Raw genomic sequence first — 24654 nt, forward strand, 5'->3', positions numbered from 1 at the left:
GGGCAATCACCAACCACAGATACCCCCACTAGACAGCAGGGATTATTTTTGAAGGGGGAGTGCCTCCTGGCAATGGACTTGAGCTCCCCCCTCTTGCTGAAGACATTAAAGTATTTCTGCTCCCCCATCTCCGGGAGGGCAGATAGGGGGTCTCTGCCTCTACTACTGACATGAGCCATATCCATACCGTAATTCTGGCCAAACGACTCTTTCTGAACCCTGGAGAAAGAGAGAGAGGATTTGCCCACGTCTGCTCCACATTGAGTAGGGAATATTTTCTATAAAAAATTGTGGTGGGTCCTTGACCATCCTGACATCAGGCCCCACCTCTGTTACTAAAGGCTTAACAGTGTCTTTTTCCCTTGGTGACCAAAGCATCCCTATCCCTATGCCTAGAGGGGAAAGTTCAGATGGATTTTTTTACATATGGGTAGCAGAGTGGTGCTAAGTTCCAATATCTCCCTATTGAATGGCAGCACTATTCAGGCTCGAGTCAGCTGCCACCTAGGGAAACATATTAAAGCATGGTATTTCTGAAAGCTAGGAACCCAGGGCAGTACAGTATGATGTGCTCTTGTGGTTTAGCCACAATTCCCTGCAAACCTAAGCCTTAGCTAAATTCACACATTTTCCTTCCATTTATGTGACGCAAACTTCAGGGTCCACAGGGATCCTGAAAACTCCTACAGCCCAGCAATTCCCCACTTGTCCCGATAAAAATGTTACCTCACTTGTGTGGCTGGGCCTGGTGGCCACAACAGGCACAAATCAAGCCAGGGTCAATTAAAGTTGTCCATTGGACCCTTGTTGACCCTGTCTTGATACATGCCTGTCGCAGGTGTAGACACAAATCATTACTGCTTCCTAACAGTCAATATAAAGATTTTCTTAACCTAAGTAGCAATAAAAACTAGGGGCTCCTCTGCAATCATGATAATTTAGGTGATACCTTCAGAGTTTGCCATTGTTTTAGATTCTATTTACTGCTGGTACTAATGAATGAAAATCCGTGAGAAACATTTCAGCTGGAAGTAGGAATCTGAGGATTTTGTTGTAGGAAGCACGGGCACTTTAATATTGAATTTTACATTTGCTTGCATCTGGCAGGGACACTGGAATTATATTATTCTATGGCTGCAGCATTTTCTGCATAATCATGGATTTGCTGGATTTGCTATGTAACGCAGCAACTGCTGCATAACTATTCTTTAAGCCAATGCCTTTGGCACGGGCAAGCTGGGACCACGCACAGGGAACCAACCTTCAGAGGAATGAGTGGAGTTGTCTGCATTAAAGTCATGCATGCAGTAGTCTGACCCTGGCCTTGCTCCAGTGATTGTGCCTAAACTGCTTCTAATCATTATTTTCTACATCCTGCAGATACCCATGATTGACACCACAGTAACCCCCTTCCTCCCCATTTCCCTCTCAATCCCTGTAGTACTACAAATATACACCCTCACCAGCTCCGGCCAGTCCATTAGGGCTGAAAGGACACACCCCCTCACCTTTTATCCCTCAAGAGTGTCTGTCAGGCTGAGCAAAGATCAGCCTGACTGACACTCCTCACTTTCATGTCAGGCAGCCAAGAGCTAGACATGTGCTAAATGTGTAGCCTCCTGGGTGCCTGAGCTGAACTTTGCTGGGCTGAGGATGTCACAGCTCCTGTGGGCGTGACCTCCTCAGCTCAGCAAAGATCCTCGAGGCCATCCCCCTCGGTGACGAGGCGTAGCATCACTCATTGCCTCGAACCTGGGCGCTTCAGCTTTGAGCCTTGAAGCGCCCATGGGCGAGTCTCAATCAGTGGCACTTTCTCACAGAGGGGGGGGGTGGGGTCAGCAGTCTCACTGACTCCATCTCACTCTGTGACGAGGTTGGGACTGCTGCCTTCCCTCACTGGCTGGGAGGGAAGGCAGCAGTCCCAAACCTCCAGGGACCTCTGAGGTTTGGGACTGCTGCCTTCCCTCATTGGCTGACCTCAGGTCAGCCAATGAGGGAAGGCAGCAGTCCCAAACCTCCTGGAACCTCCGAGGCAGAGCGGCAGGTAAGTGTTTTTTTTTGTTTTTTTTAGTTAATGTTTCGTGCATGTGTGCATGAATGTTTGAATATTTGGCAATGAGTGTTGTGAATAGATGCATGTGTGCGTGTGTGTGTGTGGGAATGAGTGTATATGTGTGCATGTGTGCCCTGTCCACCCCCCCTCCTTTCTAAAATTATGGCCACCACTGACCCTCACTTTGAGCTAGTAACAAGAAACATAAGCTCACTTAGAACTTGTGACAGCAAACTCAAACACAATATGAACTACTGACAGCAAACATACCCTCAGGTTGAACTATTGAGTGCAAACATGTTCTTGGGCATGAAATATTGGTGGCGAGCACACCCTACCTTTAATGGTCTAAGGCCCAGATTTAAGAAGGACCTAGCACCACATAGCGTGACATTAGTGTCATTTTTTTATGTTAATGTAGCATTAGGTTGGCAAAAATGCTGCGCCAAATTTATAAAGTGGTGCAATGCGTGCATTGCACCACTTTGTAAACCCTTGAGCCACATTATGCCTGCGCCAGGCATAATGTATGCAAGGGGTGGCTTTCCTCCATTAGGAGGCCCAGAAAATGGCGCAGTAGAATCTATGAGATTCCATTGCACCCTTTTTTGCGTCATTTATAACGCCTGCTTAGAGCAGGGGTTAAATTGAGGCACACCATTTTTTATAATGAACCTCTATGCACTTTGCTGGATTAGTGCCAACATTTTTGTAGCTAATCCTGCAAAGTATCACAATAGCGTCAGAAATTCATGCGCCATGGTGCGCCGTATCATTAATGAATGTATTGAAGTGCCACTATTCTGAAATCTGGGCCTAAATTCTATGCTGGTTGCTGTAGTCTCAGTGTGGATAATCCAAGACTGGGCAGAAATTAAAGGAATTGGAACTTGCATATAATCTAGATAAATCAAAATCATTGCAGTCTCTTATGGCATTACAAATGGTGGTAGTAACTCTCTGGATATTTGTGATATCAGACCTATACAGAGATCTGCTATCACTGACCACAACCAAACCATAATCAAACCTAAACCTAGCACAAGCCCTGAGGATTTAGACCTTAGCCCTTATTTGCTGCACTGGTAATGAATTGTGGGTGGAGGGGGAGTTTTATGGGGATGGAGCTTGATGTGGAACTCAGGAGTACAAAAAGTGCAGGGCCACTAAAATGATTATTTATTATGTACCAATACCTGTCCAAAAATCATGCCACCTCACCAGGATAGCTAAATTAATGTTGCATGATGTTACATATAGTCCAATAAATTGTGCAGCATACTGCTATAAGAGACCAGTAAATGACTGGCCTCCAAAAAGGGACACCAGATAGCCCCGAAAGGCAGCAAATGTCTTCACATTGCCAGGAAAGGAGGGCAGAAGAATTTCGCGTTGCCTACTCCTCGTGAGTAGATCAGGGTTTTTTACTTTTATGAAATTAAATATCATAAACATCAAGAGGGAGGTGCAAAGCCATGTTGACTTGAGGAGGCAGTGGCCATGGTGGAAGAAAATAAAATGATATCGATAGCAGTGGAGGGGGTAGAAACGTCACTTTTTTCAGGACACACCATTAGAGGGTTAAACATAAAACACAAAAATTGAGTACTCCGTGCTTGGTATTTATATACATTATAATGCTATGGGGACTTCTGTAGTACTCAAAAAGTAAGTTGCTGCTCCTGGAGCAAATAGTGACGCACTGCGATATGCAGAGCTTGTACTATGAACAATTGTTGTTTCAGACTCAAGTTTTTTTTTCTTCCAATTAGTACATTTTTTCTGAAACTTGGAATTCCATGAATATAATTCAACCAGGCCTGGACTTAGACACAACAAAGAGTAGAAAATGCTTATGAGTGGAGTCAAAAGTGTGTCAACAATAGTGCGGCAGGTGGAGGAGCGCAGGGGCCAAGGGGCGCGAGGAGCCCACTGGACCCCAGTAACTTGCTGTTTTCTTGCTACCAAACTAGGCGATGGGGAGCCCAGTTTACCTGCGTTTGTTGGGACCCGTGGCGCCACTGATCAGATACTGGTGCCTCAATACAGACAGCTAATAGAAAAGTCGTCCTTTTTCGCACAAACGTTTACACTGTTCTAAGGATTTACCAAGAGTGTTACCTCATTAAACTTTTTGATTGCAATAATTCTGTTATTTGTATCCACTTACACATACATAAAACCTTTTAAGTTGGCATGCATAATGTCAGGGCAAATGCTGAGCGCACAGGTTGCAACAATCCCTGGAAGACATTTCAGAGCCACAGGACAGGCCTCATTTGTTTTTGATAAACTATATGATTAACTGTGAATTTAACTCCGGTTAAGCACAAATTCAGTTGTTCTACAATAAAGCAGCGCCTCCAAGTTTCAAGAGCATTTAGCATTATATATGGCTACATTTCAACCGGGCCTAAATTGTTTTTTTAATGTACACAATATTACAAATTTAATTTTGAGCTGTTTGAATCAGTCTGTAAAAAAAGATTTGATTATACCTTAGTGTTCTGGCCCCAGTTTTTCCGTATCTCAGTAATCTTGGTGGTAATTGGCTGATTAGGTGCCTCACACTCCATCTCTGCCTCTGTTGCCATGGTAATGGTGCAGGAGCTGTTATAGATGAGAACTTCATCTCTTTCCACTTTAGGGCTGCAAAGGAGAGGCGAGGTTAAATGGGGTGTCATCAATCTTAATGAAATGCAATTATTTTTACTCTTATTAATCATTGAAAGCCATTAGCTTGTGGCAAGCGCAGGCCACCATTTGTCAAACTTTGCAAATTTCTGTAATTTTGTTTCCATTCTTTTATTGTTTATTTGCTTGTTTTTCTTATCTGCAACATTAACAATAAAACAGCACATGTGGTAAATGTCCTTCGGTGATGTCGACTGAGCTTCTAAACCTAAAAGAACGTCAGCAAAACCCATTTTAACAAGTTAAGAAACAAAATAGTGCACAGAGGACGGCACAGATTTGCAATAGTCAAAGTTGGTAGCCAGAATCCCCCCTCTCCCCCACAAAACCTTGTTCAAATTTCAGCATTCCATGGGCCCGTGGGTTGCTAACATGCAAATCCCCAGAGGCAGCATTCAAATTGAAAACTGCACAGGAAAACTGGCTCACCATTCCCGGACTCCAACTGTGACAAAATGGCTTCTTTAGGCTTTCCAATTTCTGCAACCCAGCTGATAGCAATGGGCCCCTCCTGTTGTTGCTGGCAGTGCTACATTAACTTACTAAGTTAATTAAACTTACTTAACAGCCCAGACTAAGCAGATTCGATATATGTGTGCCAGTTATACTGCACGACACTGTAGGAAGTAAATTATGGAGGGGAGGGGAGATGGATAAATAGAGAATTCAGAGATTTCTCTTTATTATGAAGCCCATAATTCTGTATGTGACAGTTAGAACAACAGATTGCATAGATGCATGCAGTATTTTAAGTATTACATGTAAATTTCAGATCCTCAATTCCTTTTTTTGCGTAGAAAAAATAACTTTAATCACAGTTTATTTTTTTCTTCCTCAAAATATACTGCATCATTCTACTGGCTGTTGTCCATAGCTTTTACAAAAAGTAATAAACTCTTCTGAACAGGGTTGGCACAAATGAGCTAAGACAACTGATAACGTTTATGGTGGTTGAAGAAACTGGGTTATTGGTTAAGGGGGTGGAAGCCGCTTTCAGGCAACAACCACAATCCTTGTCAGGGTGAACCAAAAAAATCCTTAAATTAACCTGTGCTCAACCCTCTGGTAGCTTGGCACAAAAGCAGTCAGGCTTAACTTAGAGGCAATGTATTAAGTATTTATGCAGCACAAAAATAGTAATAAAGTGAAAACACAACACAAGAAAAATCCCAAACCAATCAATACATTGTAATACATAAAATGATACCAGAACAACAAAAATCCAAATGAGATATTAAAATGTAAAGTTCTTAGTGAAAATAGTGCCTAAAAGCACACCGCTCCACTTGGAGTCACCCAGTCACATTAGACTGGAGGAAAGTCACTGATGGAGGGTGGCTCATTAGTTTTGTGGCCTGCACAAGTAATGGGTTCACACTCGACCACCACTGGGAACCAACACCCTACTGGAGCGTTCAACTCTCATAGAGTAGTGTTGCAGATCAGTCAAAAGCTTACTTAAGGGAGGTGGTGTGAGCTAGTAATCACCATTTACAAGCACACAAGAATAACACTCAATAAATGATTGTCTAGTCTGCTATTTTCTTTTGGTAAAGTAAAAGTACACTTATTACACACCCACTACTCAGTACTATGCAACAATATACAAATATAAACAAGCTGATGGAATTACTTTTGGATGACATTGCGTAATCATTCTTGTCTCTCCCAAAGGGAGATATAAACCAACAACCCACATGGCAGAACATTCACTTGTATTCCAATGCAATATGTGACTGTAACTTGGAGTGAGGGCACCAAATACTGGCAATAAAGTACATCTACTTTGATCACTAGTGGTTGTCAGCTAATTTCTCAAATAAGAAGCAACAAGGAACATGTCTAGGCAGGTTGTAGTGGTTTGCGCTGTTATAATTATCCTCAGCATGGCCTACACAGTCTACCCACACCCCTAAAGGGTGTGGGCCAAAGTTCATCATATTCCACATTGAAACATCCAACATAAAAATGATGGATAGTTGATACAGTCCCTAAAGGACATCACTCAGTTGTTAATCATTATGTAATACTATCTTTCACCCCTAGTGGGTGCCTTTTCATATGATCCTACACAAGTCATACCATTGTCCACAACACTGCAGCCATACATTTTGAATCACATTTAGCATAAATGCTACCTTTTTTACCATAGTCGCTAAAGGACTCAATTCCTGTAGAATTCCTTGTAATTACAGCCTCTCAACCCTAGAGGATGTACACCATTGGAACAATCTGTTGTTATCATCATTCAGGCCACAAGGGCTACAGCCATGATCTTCACCCCTAGAGGGTGCTGTTCCACTACCCTGAAACAAAGGTTCTAGCTGGGACTGGCTTTAAAACACTCTGAAACCCCTGAGGGGTTATCATTTTCGAGTCCCCTGAAACTGAGGGACATTTGATAACTTCTTGGGGGAGGCTGTGCTCCTCCTGCGGCTTCCCCCGCATGTGGTGATGATTTTGGTGGTGACCCCAGTCTCTTATGGGGTCACCACCCTGGCACCCAAGTGTTTTTTGCCCAGGGACTTGAGCCAGGCCCGCAGGGCCTTATGGGGCATTCCTTGCAGAGCGTGCATATGTAATTAATGGCTATCCCGCTGCCTCGGCGAGAGCTGTGCTGGAGCCATTCTAGTTGGGGAGTGTCCGGTCCCACCCAGACATCCCATGTTCTTCTCCCACATTGGACAGCAGCCTGGGGCGCCCACCACCTGCTGCTCTAGCTGGCTCCCCACCTGGCCAGAACCTTTATGTGCTGCCGCGGGAGCTGGCTCTTCATTTGGAGTCTTCCTGCTCTCGTAGGCAGACACGTGTGGTGCTACAGCCGGGCTGGCTGCATGGGGGAGTGTGGTGGCACCCCCATCCTTCTCTGGCCATCGGAGGCCCTGGGATGGGGTCTAGGGCCCCCCTCTTCATTATCACAGGGGTGTGACGGCATCCCCGACTACTTCGCTGTGGGGCCCTGGGATGGGGTTTAGGTTGTCACCCTTCATCATTGGGGGGGTGGGGGTGCGATGGCATCCTCTGTCTTTGCTTCACTGCGGGTCCCCCAGATGGGGCCCATCTCTTCATCTTTGCGGGGGTCACAACGGCATCCCTTGACTTAGTTCCTTGTGGGGCCCTGGGATGTGGTCCCAGGCCCCTCCCCTCACCTTCCAGGGAGCGCGACTGGAATGCACAATGGCACTCCCTGCCTCCACTTTTCTTTGTGGGCAGCCCCCAGGCTCTGGCCCACCCCGGGGGCTGGAATCCAGCATGTCGCCAGAGCCCTATGCGCTTTGCCACCTGACAGAGGTCAAAGGTCGCCAAAATTTAGAGGAAGATATCTCGGGTCCTGGTGGGCCATTCTTGAAGATCTTTGTCTCATTATGCTCCTGGTGGTGAGCCCTTGCCACCTGTAGCACTTACTTTAGGCCTCCTGGCCTAGAAGGTTCCTAACCTGGTAGGGAGCCAGTCTCACTGACTCCTTGCACCAGCCTTTCATCTGGGTACCTTCCTTTCTTCTTGGCAGCACGCTCTCCTTGTGCCAGAGCCCCACCTTTCCCCAACTGGTCCTCAGGGAGTGTAAGGGGACCAGCTTACCCGGTCCTGGTCCTGGGGTGTGCCCCACTGAGCAGTCAGTGGGTTCTTCTTTCCAGTTGTCCATGATGTTCGTCTTCAGTCCCAGTGCTCTGCAGAGAAGCACAGCCAAGAGAGAGATCCCTTCCCTGTGCAAGACCTTTTAAGTGGGGGTGGATGTTTCCAGCAGGGCTGCATCTCTGGTCTATCCTGATGTGCCACATCACTTCTCCACTCCTGTCCCAACCTTCCTGCATAGTCTTCTGGGATAGCACAAAATGGTGTCGTCCTGGAGTCAGTTGCCACATGTGATCTGAGAGACTCAGACCTTCCTCCCTGCCATTCCTCCCAGTGCCTCTCCCAGGTATTCCTCTAAGGAGCCCCTCCTAAGCAGGCGCCTGAGGGGCCTGGGGCAGGCCCAGTTCCCCACATGGAATGAAAGCTGGCTGACTCATGCAAGGCCCTGATCCTAAAGCTGAACAGAGCAGTAATTGGCCCTAATCCTGAGCTGAGTCAGAGAAAGATGACATTCCTGGATGACCCATAGGCTGTATAAGTATGCTTTTGTAAACCTACTGCATTATTTTTTAATACAGGTTACAGTGTACATTGGTGCGACTCTAGAGTCTGTGGGCCCTAGGGAATTAAAGTTGCACCGTAGGCCAGCCTTTTCCATTGAAATATAATAGAGTGTCACTGCAATAAAGACAGTAAGCACATTGACTATCCCTCACATGTGTACACCCATCTCATAAGGCCTACTCCAGGTCATCACCCACTCTGCATGGTCCCTTCTGTGTCAGGCTACCTAAGTGCAGTTCTTTGGGCTGCACATGCCAAGAATCCTCCAGGAGCAGTCCTGACACAGGAGCACACGAATGTGCATACATGATCATGTGTATCAGCCCATGGCCTACTACCCTTCTGCATCACAGCAGCCTTTGCTTAACAAAACAGCACCGGGGGTAAACACGCACAGTCCATTTTACCATGGGTTTACTGTGGGTGAGTCCCAAACTATGAGGCTCCCTCACATTAAAGTGTCAAAAACCGGATGATCCAAAAGCAAAAAATCAGGATGAACCAGTCAGAACCGTCCTCTCACAGTCACAAGCTCAGGCCGACCATGATGGAGTGTTCGTTGGATACGTGGACCAGGTTAGTCCTCCTCGCGGTCTGCTCCAATGCAAATAGAACTCTTCATGCCGAACTTGAGTAGGTAACTTTTTATTGGGACAAAAGAGGCCTGAATGTAGAGGGAGAGGGTCTTCCTGACAGGATGGCTGGGGAGGAGTTGTGCCCTGCGCTGTAACACACAAAAGGAACCTGAATATAGGCCTGTGCTTGCCTTTGTCACCCTACATAATGTGGAGCCAAACCCAGGGGAAGAACTGCCTGAGCCAGTTTTGGAGGTAGGACAAGGAATTCCCCCACACAAAGGCTGGTACTAGTTATAAAAGTGGGCCTTTAAGAACTTCTCATCATCACAATCCTGGACCTGTGGAATATTCAGAAGAAGGGCTGCCTGCTGTCTGGAGAAGGAAGATTGGACCTGCTTACCTTGAACTCAGGCTCTCTGGAAGTGACAAAGGTCAGATAGCTGGCCTCCTGTCTGAGCTACAAGGAAAGAAGCTTTCACAGGCCTCCTCGCAACTGCCCTGCTGACCATCCTCACATGACCTGCCTGGTCCTGCTTTGGGCCTCTGCTGCAGTGAGTCCTGGGCCCTAAGAGGTTCCCCCAAGTCCTGCATCAGATGCATACCTCCTTAAAAAATGGTGAAGCTAGAGAGGCCTTGGACTCCTGAGGACCACAAAGTGACTGCCAATGCAAACTCCGGGGGTGCTGCTCTTTGTGCCAAGAGCAACGGACCATAATGACAGTCAATAGTTCTCAACCGCTTCGACTAATACTCCAATTTCATACATTGGTGTTCAGGAATGGGATTCAGTACTTGTGTTTTTGCAGTGCCACTCAGTGATTTGTGGAAAACCAAAAAACCCTTGTAATAATCTGAAATCAAAATTGATTTTTGATTTCTGAATTCTAGTTTCTTTTTAATTGGACATATTTTATTTTTTTCCTAAATTTCACTCTTACCCTCATATTTTACACTTGTCATTTTTGCAAGAATGAAAGTGGATCGCAGACATGCAGAAAGTTTAATTGTGGCAGAGCTGCTGTTATATTATGTTATGTTATATGGATTTGTAGAGCACAATTTTTCACCCAAAGGATATCGAGGCTGTGGAGAAGGTGTGTAGGTTGTCTGCAGGGGGTTAGTTGAAGAGCCAGGTCTTCAGCCTGTTGCGGATTTCATGGAGTGAGGAGGTCCTGATGTGTGGAGGGAGATTGTTCCATGTTTTGGGTGCGATGTAGAAGAAGACTAGGCCAGCCATTCTCCCTTTTCAGCTACAGGGGGGCAGTAGGGTGCAACTGAGAATGAGGCTGAGCATAGGCGTTTGATGGGTCAGTGGAAGTGAAGGCGGCAGTTGGGGTATTCTGGTCCTATGTTGTGCACTGCCTCATGTGTGTGTGAGGAGTCTGAATTGGCAGCATTTGTGTATCAGCAGCCTGTGGAGCTCTCTGAGGTGTGGCATAATGTGTGCACAATGTGGGAGGTCGAGGAGGTATTCGGCTATGGCGTTCTAGATGGTCTGAAGTCGATGAGGAGTCTGTTGGAGATTCCAGCATAGAATGCATTGCCAAAATCTAGTCTGCTAGTGACTAGGGCTTGGCGACAATATGCCTGGTGTTCATGGGGATCCATTTGAAGATTTGTATGAGGATGCATAGTGTGTGGAAGCAGAAGGAACTGACTTAGCAAAGTGAGAGGGAGGTACAGGGTAAAACAGACAAGTCCCAAATGTGACGTAAACTAGTCTGTGGGGGGAGATTCCCTTGCCCCTACTAAGAATAAGGGATGAGAGTCTGATGAGCAGAAACCCAACAATTTTTCAAACCCAAGTGCTTCAACTTTCTCCAGTTAAAACACAACAGGGGGATCATACCTGTTCCCGGAAGCTATCCACAGGTGGTTACTCAGTGGTGGCCAGTGTGGCCTTGGGGTGAGGTAATCCCCTGGAGCAGAGGGCAGACCATGCCCTAGTGTCTGTTATTTTAGAGGTGGACCCGGTGGGTAAGCTTGTGATCCCTGAGGGTGGGAGTTGTCACTTCCACCAGCCTACAGTGAATGAGGTCCTTGTCGCTGCTCTAAGGGATAGCTGTGCCAATCAGATCATGGTGGTGAAAAGACGGTTTCCCCAGAGCAATATGTGCCAGGACAGGTATGCAGGGTGACCCAGGCACTTGGGCAGGTCTTTGTGGTCCAGCTAAAAGGTCACTGTCAGTCCCCAGATACCCATTGACTCCATCCTGGGAAATGAACTACCACCAGTGATTGGGTAGGGTGGCAGCCCAGGGCATCCTGAAATCTCAGGTTTTGGGGGCTACTGCTCGCAAACGGGGAATATGAAGGCCCAGACCTGGATTTACAGATGAGTGCTGGTAAGGTTTTGTGTAATAAGATAGCCACTCCACTCTTCCTAGCGCAGGCATCGCTGGCAAATTATATTTTCCTCGCCCAATCTCTCTGCAGCTTGGAGTATTCTGTTTAGGAAATTCTTTCATTGCCAGGTTTGAACTAAATTGTTAAGGCTTTTGGCATTTAGTGGAATAATAGTGAGAGGCAGTGGGGAGGGGTGGAAAGGAGTGGGGACGAAGACAAGGTGAAAAAAAAAAAAAACACTTACCTTTCCTTCGTCCCTGCCGCCTTGCTCGTTGCGCCTCTTGTGGTGTCCCAGCATTCACTTCTGGGACACCAGCGTTGGTTCCCCAGCAATCCTGCCACTGCTTTCATGCTAAACCCAGTATGAAGGCAGTGCCAGGATTAGTCTGAGTGGCTTGGGCAGCCGCTTGGACACATCCCTGGGGTCTGTGCAGTTTCTCACAGCCGGGCTGGAGAAACCTTAGTTCAAGTGTGTGTTTCGTCGGCCTCAGACTGCCGGCCAAACAGACATGCGCACTCAGGTGCACCCCCCCCCTCACCTCCCGGGACACAGCCCCACTCCTCCCTGCACTGCTGGCTGTGCCAGAAGCGAAAAAATAAAACAATAGTGAACTATCGCTTTATTTTTCTGCTTCTGGCTCAGCCATAGCGAAGGAGCCACCCCTGAGAGGTTTCATTCCGCAGCATCAGGTAACTCTGTAATGCTGCAAAGAAAATTCTGGTAATCCTTGTGGTATTGTTTTTGAACAATTTTACTATCCTTATTTATATTATATTGACAAGAATTACAACATTCCCATTATTTTCTATAATTATATTTTTCACAAAAAGTTTTAATAAACCTCAACTCCTTTTGCACATTGAAAAGATGTTATGTTTTTCTTCATCCGCTCACAGGTATACATATGCACACAGATATACACAACAATCACTCCATACATCCACACGTCATTTGGAAGTTGTAGGCACTATTCAGAACACTTTTTAAAAATAAAAAACAACTTAGATTCACAATTTTGTTTTTCATGTAATAAAAAGAGTGGTACAGTCTTTTCTTTTTCTAAGTTTCAACCAATAAAGGAGGTAATAAATTAGTGAATCGGAAGCCCATTTCCTACCTGAAGAAAAGACCAGTGATGAACGAAGGTGCATCCAATATCAGTTTAAAAGATGTAGTACATGGCAAGCCATGACATACATGTACATAAGCCCCCTCCTTAGTCAAGCTGAATGTGCCTACTACCACTGTCACATCACACTGGATATATGTGTTTTGAGGTCCTTTGCAACTGCCAGTCACATCTTCTGAGAAACTGCACAAAAAACCTAAAGAATCTGAAACAGAAGCAAAAACTAAGCAAAAATAGTACTTACTGAAATAACAGTCTAGTTGATTGACTTCTTTGTTACTTCTCATCACATCTCTAGCTACCATTACATGTACATTTTCACAATTCATGACACCAATTATGACACATGAAGTTGATGGTGAATAATGAAATTTGGAAAATTTACTTTTTTTCTATGAAAATTAGCATTACCACATCTTCTGTTTGTGCTTGGATAATATTGGCAAGTTTTCTGCTAATGTGCTAGATGAAAGCTGTGTGTCAATGCAGACTTATCGTAGGGAAGGAATCTTTAATGCTGTGTATAATAATTGTATGTCATTGGAAATTTGCATCTTTGTAGGCTAGACAAGTTGACTTGTAACAAATACGCCCACAATGCTGTTTAAAATCAATTACAAGTTTTACTTTGATACATTTCTGCTTCTATATCATTTGTTGCAGGATAAAATAAAACAAACAATATTAAAACAAAGATTCAGTAAAAGCATTTGAAAGAATAAATATTACAATAATTGCTATCATCAGCAAAATAATTGAGAAGGCAAAAGTGAGAACAAAAAGAGAAAAATAAAAAAAGTCATTGAACAACAGAAACATGATTTCACCAATTTAACCCCTTCGCTTCCAGGCCTTTTTCCCCTCATGTGCAGAGCCTTTTTTTGGCTATTTGGGGTAGTTTGCGCTTAGGCCCTCGTAACTGTTTGTCCACATAATCTATCCACGCCAAATTTGTGTCCTTATTTTATTACCAATCTAGGGATTCTAAAGGTACCCAGAGTTTGTAGGTTCCCATGGAGGACCCCAAGAAATTAGCCAAAATACTGCTAATATTTGTTTCTTTCAGAAAAACAGGATGATTTCTTCTCTGAAAACGGCATCAACAAAGAGCTTGCGGTGCTAAAATCACCATCATCCCAGCTTTCAGGAACAGGCAGACAACATTCTGAATTCAGCAAGAGGTCATTTGTGTAGATCCTTCATGGTTTTCCTACAGAAAGTAACAGCTAAAATAAAAATATTTAAATTGAGGTGAAAAAAAAAGAGCCATTGTTGTCCACGTTTTCTTCTATAACTTTTTCCAGCTATGGCAGATTTTTAAAAACAATATACCGCTACATCTGCTGGACACTTCTGGTTGTGGAGATATATAGGGTTTGTAGGTTCATCAAGAACCCTAGGTACCCAGAGTCAATAAATGAGCTGCACCTTGCAATGGGTTTTCATTGTATACCGGGTTTACAGGAATTCATTTGGCGAAATATAAAAAGTGAAAAATAGGCATCAAGGAAACCTTTATATTTCCAAAATGGGCACAAGCTAAGGTATTGAGAAGCAGTGGTTATTTCCACACCTCTGAATTCCGGGGTCCCCATATTAGCATGTGGATTACAGGGCATTTCTCAAATAGACTTCTTTTTTACACACTGTCTTACATTTAGAAGAAAAAAATGTAGAGAAAGACAAGGGGCTATAACACTTGTTCTTCTATTTTGTGTTCCCCCAAGTCTCCCAATAAAATGGTACCTCATGTGTGTGGGTAGGCCTAGTGCCCTCGACAGGAAACGCCCCAAAAGGCAACATGGACACATCACATCTTTACATTGAAATCTGACGTGTTTTTTTTAAAAGTGGCTAGCTGTGGATTTTGGCCACTAGCTCAGCCGGCACCTATGGGAACCTAGCAAACCTGTGCATTTTTAAAAACTATACACCTGTGGAAATCCAGGATGGGGTGACTTGTGGGGCTCTCACCAGGTTCTGTTACCCAGAATCCTTCGCAAATCTCAAAATTTGGCAAAAAAACACTTTTTCCTCAAATTTCGGTGATGGAAAGTTCTGGAATCTGAGAGGAGCCACAAATTTTCTTCCACTCAGCATTCCTCCAAGTCTCCCGATACAAATGGTACCTCACTTGTGTGGGTAGGCCTAGTGTCCGCGACAGGGAAGGGTCCAAAACACAACATGGACACATGAATTTTTTCTTATGAAAAATGACCTGTTTATTGCAAAGTGCCTAGCTGTGGATTTTGGCCTCAAGCTCATCTTGCACCTAGCGAAACCTAGCAAACCTGGGCATTTCTGAAAACTAGACATCTTGGGAAACCCAGCATGTGGTAACCTGTGGCGCTCTCACCAGGTTCTGTTACCCATAATCCTTTGCAAACCTCAACATTTGGCAAAAAAAAACACCTTTTCCTCACATTTCGGTGCTGCAAAGTTCTGGAATCTGAGGGGGAGTCACAAATTTCTACCCAGCATTCCCCCACATCTCCCGATAAAAATGGTACCTCACTTGTGTCGGTAGGCCTAGAGCCCTAGCCTGGAAATCCCCCAAAACACAACGTTGACCCATCAAAATATTATTAATTAAAAAACGACCTGTTTTTGCAAGGGGGAGTACCTGCGTTTTTGGTCCTGGGCTCCGCAGCCATCTAGGGAAACCTACCAAACCCAGACATTTCTGAAAGCTAGACACCCGAGGGACTCCAGGGAAGTGTGACTTGCGTGGATCCCCCAGTGTTTTCTTACCCAGAATCCTCAGCAAACCTCACATTTAGCTAAAACTTCACATTTTCCCCATATTTCTGTGTAGGATCACCCCACCGACACAAATTTCCTACCACCCAATGTTCCCCTCAGTTCCCAATAAAAATTATACCTCACTTGTGCAGGTGGGCCAGGTGCTGGTGACAGGGAAAAGCCAAATACATGTCAAAATAGAGGGGGAACCAAAGCGTGTCCAAAAGGGCAGTTTGAAAACAAACGTTTTTAGGCTGACAAGTGGGGCCGAATTTGTATCGGTATAGATGCAACAATGTTGGGTGGTAGGAATTTTGTGGATTGCTGCAGATTCTGGAAGGTTCCATTACAAAAATGTGAGGAAAATGTGTGATTTCAAGCAAAGTTGGAGGTTTACAGGTCATTGTGTGTAAGAAAATGTTGCGGGATGCATGTGAAGCACACCACCCTGGACTCACCCAGATGGGCCATATTTATACTCCGTTTGCGCCGAAATTGCGTCGTTTTTTTTGACGCAATTTCGACGCAAAACTAACGCCAACTAACGCCATATTTATACTATGGCGTTAGAGGCGAATAGCGCCAAAGTTCCCGGAATGTGCGTCATTTTTTAGCGTGAACCCCTTCCTTGCGTTAATGATATGCAAGGGAGGCGTTCCCGTCTAAAAAATGACTCCCAGGCCTTTACGGGGTATTTATACTCCCGGGCAAAAGAGACGCCCGGGAGTTGGCGTGGCTAAAAACGGCGCATTTGCGCCACTTTTTAACGCCTGCTCAGGGCAGGCGTTAAGGGGCCTGTGGGCTCAAAATGAGCCCACAGGTGCCCTCCCATGCCCCCAGGGACCCCCCCTGCCACCCTTGCCCACCCCAGGAGGACCCCCAAGGATGGAGGGACCCACCCCAGGGACATTCAGGTAAGTTCAGGTAAGTATAATTTTTTATTTTTTATATTTTTTTTTGGTGGCATAGGGGGGCCTTATTTGTGCCCCCCTACATGCCACTATGCCCAATGACCATGCCCAGGGGACAGAAGTCCCCTGGGCATGGCCATTGGGCAAGGGGGCATGACTCCTATCTTTACAATGATAGGAGTCATGTTGATGGGGGATGGGCGTCGTTAAAAAATGGCGCAAGTCGGGTTAAGACGATTTTTTCGACGTAACCTGACTTGCCCCATTTTAAGACGCCCATGCGCCATTTTCCCCCTACGCCGGCGCTGTCTGGTCTACGTGGTTTTTTCCCACGCAAACCAGGCAGCGCCGGTCTGATTGCGCCGTCTAACGCCATTCCATAAATACGGCGCCCGCTTGGCGCTTCAGAATGGCGTTAGACGGCGCAAAACTTTTTGACGCTAAACTGCGTTAGCGCAGTTTAGCGTCAAAAAGTATAAATATGGGCCTTAGTTTTCAGATGTGTCTAGGTCTCGTAGATTTTTCTTGATGGTTGCATCCCAAAGTCCCAAAAGTGCAGCTCTCACCATTCCAAGTGGGACGATTTTGAGAGTTAGCCAAGCTCTCATGGCCCAAATGTAAACTCAAAACCCAAAATCATCAAATGTCCTCTTGCTTGCCGTTGGGATAAGATCTTTTATTGTACGTGGGGGAGAGTTGAAAGACTGTTACCCGTTTCAGTTGGGGTGGGGCATAACCATGCCCATACTGGTTGGTAGCCACCACCCCACTATTTCATTTCTTTTTAAAATTCCCTGGCATCTATTAGGCTCTCTGCCCCCCCCCCGGGGAGTTGATCGGGGGTAATTGCCCCATCTGCCCACTGGTGGGCAGAACAACTTTGTTCCCGTTTATTTGGGGTGGGGGGCCATACCCCCACCTGCTTTTTAAAAAAATAAGTTTTTTCCGGGTGTCTAGTGGGCTTTCAGGCCTTACACAAATAGGCCAATTTGCCCCCAAGAAGGGCAGAAATGGCCAACAGTAATGTGCCCCATGGAGAGCTATCCTTGCCCAAGGGGCTGCCCGCCCACACAAAACACACACACACACCAATCCCTGGTGCCTAAGTGGTTTCTCCCCCTTTTGGGGGCAGATGGGCCTAATAGAAAAAGCCCGATCTGCCCCCAAGGGGGGCAGAATTGGCCTAAAATAATTTGCCCCCATGAGGAACGACCCTTGCCCAAAGGGCTGCTCCCCATCTGTAAAAAATAAAAAAATACTGGTGCCTAGTGGTTTCTGACTCCCTTGGGGGCAGATTGGCCTGATAAAAATAGGCCAAAGTGGGCTAAAATAAATTTTCCCTCTCAGGGGAGTGACCCTTGCCTAAGGGGGCGGTCCCCACCTGTAAAAAAATAAAAATGATCCCTGGTGCCTAGTGGCTCCTGCCCCCCTTGGGGGCAGATCAGCCTAATTAAAAGGCCTAAATAAAAATGCCCCCCTTGGGAGCGACCCTTGCCCAAGGGGCTGCTCCCCTCATGTGTTTACAAAATATACACACAATCCCTGGTGTCTAGTGGGCATTCCTGTAGCACGATCGCTATGCAATCGTGCTACAGGAATGGTCAGAGACATGAAAGAAAAGGAAAAGCCTTTCCTTTCCTTTCATGCCTCTGCGATCTTCCCCACACCCCAATCAGAAGAGAAAAGAAAGCTTTTCTCTTCTGATCACCCTGGAAGCTGAGCTTCCAGCATGATGGGGGCGACCCCTGAGGGGTCCCCTACCATCCCTGCCCAGGGGAGGGGGAGTGGGCGGCCCACGGGGAGCACCGTGGCCGAGGACGTAATCAGCTCGTCCCCGGCCCTCAAGGGGATTAAACAAGTTACACTTTTCTATTTCTCTGAACATAACAAAAAATTCACTGGAATCTTTTATAGTTATCACCAACTAAAAGTTTTTAGATTATGCTTCTTCACGGGCTTATAAACAAAGAAGAAAGATTTAGCTTTTTGTTGTTTAAATGTCACTTCTTCACTTATTAAGAGATGTTTCTTTAACTAATGTTGCTCTTGGCTTCTTCCACGTTCTTCTACTTGTTTTTCTCCACCTTATTTTAAATACATTTCTCCATTGACTACATATACACCCCAGAAAACAGTTTTTTTTAGATGCGTTATATATAATATTGCAGACCCAGGTCTGGTGGCTCATTGGAGTAATAAATACACTTCAGAAATCTGTGATTGACCTTATGGTTACAAGTTCAAATCCCAGCTTTTCTACTGAGATTTTCATCCTTCTGAGGTAGATAAAATGGGTGCCACAGACCTGAGAGACTGTTGCTAATTGGCATGTAGATTATTTTCTAATATTACATACTTTGTATATCTTTGGGGTACGGTTTTCCTCCCATACCAGGCCTAACTATCACTGCTCATATGCAATTATTACCTAGAGCACATTCTCTATTTCATCAGTGTTTCACCATATGATCTTGTAACAAATGTGTACAAAAATGTGTATGATACGATCATGGGCAATTCATTGTTACTTTAATCATTATATTTTATAGAAAGCAAGTAGAAAAAAACATGAAAAGACTTTCCATTCTTTACAGATGTCACATAATGCTCTGACCTTATAAACATATGCTAATTGGAAATCCACACTGGATGTTTAAAATGTGCAATATGTGCTGGAGGAGAGTGGTTTTTACATAGAGAAGAACCAAAGATTGTCTCCCTAAAAGGTGAACTAAATTCCACATTTCATTGACATTAAAAAGTAAATTGCTCCCCTTATACCGCTAAACTAAGATCATCAAAGAATTTCAGTTTCCTACACAACTCATGGACCTCATCTGGAGAGATCTAGAAAGTTCCTAACAAGGACTAATCATAATAGGATCAATTCCCAATGTGGTAATTTAAGGTATCCCTTTTGCTTCAAATTACCAACTTTAATGAACGAAAATGCACCTAACTATTCGCATTCCACAGCTTTATGGTCATCTCAATCATTGTCTTCATTTTCAGCAGTAAAGACTGTCACCCAGGTGAACCTAACAAAGAATTGTCAAAGAGCTCATGTAATAAAGTAGGTTATTAGTTGGACAGAAGATGGGTCCTTCTCAAATAATAGGTCTGCCATCCTTCCATCTACTGGTAATCAAGTACCCTGTTGGAGCGCTGGACTCTCACAGGGTAGCGAGGCAGAGCAGTCCACGGCCTTCTCATGGGAGCTGGTGTGTGGCAGTACTCCAGCCCACAGGTATGCAACAAACAACACACAATAAATCATTGTCCAGTTAGTTCTTTTATCTATAAAAAGGGAAATTACTTTATTAGGCATACACTTCTCAAGCAGGGCTATAGTATTGGCTCTCCTGCAGGAGAGTGCCAGTCATCAGTGTCAGCCCAGGGTACCCCCACCTCACAGGCTGCTGCTCTTTAGCCACAGGGCTCCCTGGGCCTGAAAGTCAATACTCCTGAGGACTGATAGAGCGTTCCGTAGTAATAATTTACCTGTATTTTGGACGCTCTTTAGGCCGATGAATCTTTTGGCTAAGTGGGACTCTCCTTACTCTTAATCAGTCAATTTCATTAAATCAATAATCAATAACGAACATAAGCAATACCCTGATCAACATAACACTTGACAATTAACCCAGAATACATTTCGACGAACCCTGACCTTTCAGTCAGGAATAACCACACCAGTTTATTCAAAGTTAGTGAATTTATTTCCCTATATTAACAAAGCTAGCACAATATAGATGTGTCTCAACACCAAATGATAAGCATAAATGAACATTAATAGCTGTCCATAACGGCGAAACAAGTGCAATCTATGCAGCATTTGAATAACAAGGCATTCGATAATAGCAATGCAAAAAACTAAGACTATAATCTGTAATGAACTAATTGCATACATTTAGTCAGCATAACAAGATCTCAAATTGCATCGTGCGACAAAAGGAATCCTCATCTAACCTCAAATTAGCATCGGCATGTGGGACTTCATGCAAAAACAATTTAGCAACATAAATTTAGAAAAACTCCTAACTAGGGCTCTTATCAAAAATCAGCAGTTGGTTACCTAAAAGAAACACAATGCAATTGTACAATTTCCTTTCATATTTACCAATTACAATCAGCATTCAAGGAAGTCTTCGTCTCACAGGTACCGTTTCTCGATCAGCATGGGACGAGGCAAAGGGCAGGGTGGACGGGGCAATTGCCTCACGGCGGCAAGGTAAAACTACTACTTCATGCAAAGGGACAAATCAAAGTTAAAGTCTCTAGTGTAAGAATCATTTAAGTCTCTTTCTCTCGATTAGAGAAAGTATCAAAGTCTCTCAAAATGGCGTCGCAGCAAGGTGGGCCATAATAGCTGCAATGTCCTGCAAAATGGCGGGTATCGGCTGGTGATGGCTGTAATGGCTGCAAATGGATACCTTCTTCTCGTGCACCTGGTTTAAATAGACAACAGTTCAAATCTAGTAGGGTCTTCCATTGGAGGGTTCATAGGTTAGCTTCAAATTGTCCAATCAAAAACAACAGTTCTCAAGCTTTTACTTAAGCATACATTATCCTTGGAGACGGGTACGCAAGTTGCAACATTTTATACCAATTAACTCACTTTCAGAGCTTCCATTGTCCGCACCTGCAGATTGACCTTGGAGTAAAGAGAAAATATGCCAGGCTGGCACGAAACCTTAAGATAAGCATGTGAACGATCTCAGTGGAAAAGCACAGCTTCAAGCAAAAATACACGTTTAATAGCGCATTGGAAAAATACGAGCATCTAAACCGTGAGATCAGGCAACTAGGCCGAAGCCTGCACTAAAGTAATGCTAAGCTAAAATGTTTCAAACAAGCAAATCATAGCACACGTTTACGATTATGTCGGATTAGTGCAATTCTAATACATCACGTTATATAAAGCACGCTTATAAATGTTGGCAAACTACTCTGAGGGCACATTTTGTCCCGTACAATCTTTATTAGTTCGGTTAAAGTCACACATGATTATTGCAGCACTACGTTTAAGCGCTAATAAATGTAAAACCTTCATTTCAGCTTCATCAATCCCTCCTCTGATGACTACTTGTCATCACACCAAATCATGCCCACAAATTTTATTCCATTAAAATTCTGTCAGTTCTCTTTTCCTTTTAATTCCCCTAGTTTTCGCTTTATATTCTTCTGCCATTCTTTTCATTATTTTCTCTTCCTTCCTTCTTCTAATTCTTTCCATAATCATTATTATTCCCCTTTTTATTCCCCAAATTCCAAATATCCATATTACAACTATTATAATTCCCTTTATTATTTTTAGCAATATTCCATTCCAAATTCCCCCAATCCAATTTCCCACTGAAGCAAGTCCTTTTCCAACCTTCTCCCACACTCCTGGTTCCTTCAATTCCTTCAAATCTGCACTCTCTTTTGTTAGATTAGCAAGCATAGTTTTAATTTTCACACTATTGTCTGGAATATACGTACAACAGTGTCGTGCACCAAGCATTTTGCAAACGCCGCCATCCTTTGCTAAAAGAATGTCTAAAGCAAGCCTATTTTGAAGAGTCATAGCTCTTTCCGCTGCAAGTTCAGCATCTATCAGGATTATAGCACCTGAAAACTTTGTCAACATGTTATCCACGATAGTAGACAACTTTCTTATTTTGATGGAATTCAACACAACTCCCAATGAAGGAATCATGGCTCCAAATATATCTCCTACCACAGCAGCTGCGGTCTCTCTTTTCTGGATACGATGGGATCCAGATGTCTTTTGAATCATCGATAGGTCATCCAGTTGATAAACCTTTGGGAACACTATACCCAAATAACATCTCCCCCACCATCCCTTTGGAAGACGATAATAGGCATTATACCCACAAATGTAATATACACCTGGAATGACAGGGTCAAGTCCGTTCATCATGAATGTCCATTTGGCCTTAAAGATAAACGTATGTTTACACTCACTCGCTCCTACGAAAATGTTAACATAATAAGATTCACCTCGATATATACAAAATTTCCCTACATGCCAAGCATCTAAAGCAATTCTCCCTTGTGTCTTTATTGCAGCAAAATCATAATTATCTACTGAAGTCCGCTTATGTAGTTCTTTTTCTAATTTCGCATTCATTTGTGCCCTTCTATCATCTGTGCGATCTAAAAAGCTTATTTCTATTGCAGAGAGCGAGCAGGTGAGGTTTTCCCTATGAGCGTGAGCCGTTTCGAAAGGTTGCATTGGCTCGAAAAATTCCCTCATTATTTTAGCATCCCAATCTTTAGCAATCTGGCTTAGCTGCGCTATTATAGGAACGTATGCAAAGGTAACATCATAATTTGAGTAAAAATACTGTATGTTAGTTTGACCATAAAATCTAGACATTACTATACTACATGTAATCCCGTATGTAAGAGGCATGTGGTGATAAGTCACCCCTTCCTTTACTGATGTCGGTATCTGTGTACACACATAACAATCCTTCGCATCCATAGTCTCAACATATTCCGTTAGCAAGCGATAGAAAACATTATATGAAAGCTCTTTCTTATCATGCAAGTGTCTCTCATCTAATTCTAGTCTTTTCAGTGCAGTTAGTTCAGTGACAGTAACAGGAGCAAAAGTAGAAGCATCAATTCTCTCATCCTCACCCTTTCCATGCATTGTAAGCACTATTGCCATTATTATTAGTACACATGCAATTACCAAGCCTACACACACATATTTACAATATTTCTTTCTACTGTTTTGCGTCATGATCTGTATAGAATCAGAGAGCTAGAAGCACCTGTAAAAGAAACTATTTAGCAATTCAGTTACAAAGCTGAGCGAGCGCAATGTTCACACCGTCTTCTTCAGGAGGCCAGTCACTTATCGGTTAGCAGCATTTGTCTCAATTCGGCAATAACTCAGTCTTTTATCAGTTCAGCAAGTGTCTCATCCGGTTTAGCAATGTCTCAACTGGTTGTTTGTATCACGTTATATTGTGGCAAGCAATGTCATTTATCACCCTTTCAATCAACAGAGTCCATAAAACTTTTCTTTTCTATTGGTATCTCTTCTTCTTCGTTCTCCAGGCTAAGAGATACAAATTCGTCAGTCCAATCGTCATGAACTACATATGCCCATTCAGGACCGGAATACCTTCTGTTCGGTATCCTTTTCCTTTTCAATTTTGCTTCTCTTTTCGATTCTGCCTCACTGGTACTTTCCTCTTTGGCCAAGTCTTTTCCTTCAGTTGATGATGGTACCACGACAGTCACTTCCTTTCTTTTCTCTTTCACTTTTGGCCTTTCTCCGTCGTTCAAACTTTCCTTAGTCCTTTCTTTTATGGGTGATATACTTAGTCTTCTCTTTGCACCGTGTCCATTTGATGGACCTGCAATCTTTTCTGTGGAAGCTTGAACTGTTTCGTTCCGTTCTGCCTTGTCCCCTCCTTCTGGGGAATCAATCACGTTCTCCTTTTCTTTTTCTCTATCGTCTGTTTCTGGGAAAGCCCTCCTCTGATCAGGCTCTCCTGCTTTTTCACCTTTTTCGAGCCCTTCGTCACCGTTACTTTCTTCAGACTCTTTATCACTTTCAGCTGCTTCAGGTTCCTTGTCACCTTCAGCTGCTTCAGGCTCTTTGCTACCCTCAGCTGCTTCAGGCTCTTTGTCACCTTCAGCTGCTTCGTCGCTGTCTGAACTTTCTCCTTGGTCTTCCCCAAGTGAGTTGGTCTCTTCGTCCTCAGAGAATATCTCTCTCTCTTCCGTTCCTGCCTGTTCGTTTTCAGTTTTATTTCGCTCCGTCTCAGCACTCAGCACTGTTTTATCAGGCACTGGCAGTTTCAGCGCTTCAACTTCCTCATCTGTGGGACACAACACTTTCTTTGTGTGACTGGCGTGAATCCAGTTGGGAACTCCCGCACACTTCACAGCGGTAGTTGTCGTCAGGATCACTTGGAAAGGGCCTTTTCAACGGGGTTCCAGACACGACTTCCTCACGTGCTTCTTTACCACGACCCAGTCACCTGCTTTCAGTGCGTGTCCTGGACCTTGGATCGGTGGCAAGGTGGTTGCTTCCA

The 24654-nt window shown here is 44.2% G+C and overlaps 1 protein-coding gene across 1 annotated transcript in view; it reads right to left on the bottom strand.

The window, feature by feature from the left end:
- The window catches only part of PKHD1 (PKHD1 ciliary IPT domain containing fibrocystin/polyductin), a 1684711-nt gene that overhangs the window by 1075833 nt on the left and 584224 nt on the right, over window positions 1-24654 (bottom strand). The window contains exons 34-35 of the mRNA XM_069236642.1: window positions 12927-13143; window positions 4552-4702 (exon numbers count right to left, since the gene is read on the bottom strand). Coding sequence (XP_069092743.1) covers window positions 4552-4702; window positions 12927-13143 — 368 coding nt within the window. The remainder of the gene's footprint in view (window positions 1-4551; window positions 4703-12926; window positions 13144-24654) is intronic.

Source organism: Pleurodeles waltl, chromosome 5, assembly GCF_031143425.1.
Source record: "Pleurodeles waltl isolate 20211129_DDA chromosome 5, aPleWal1.hap1.20221129, whole genome shotgun sequence".
Lineage (NCBI taxonomy): Eukaryota > Metazoa > Chordata > Amphibia > Caudata > Salamandridae > Pleurodeles > Pleurodeles waltl.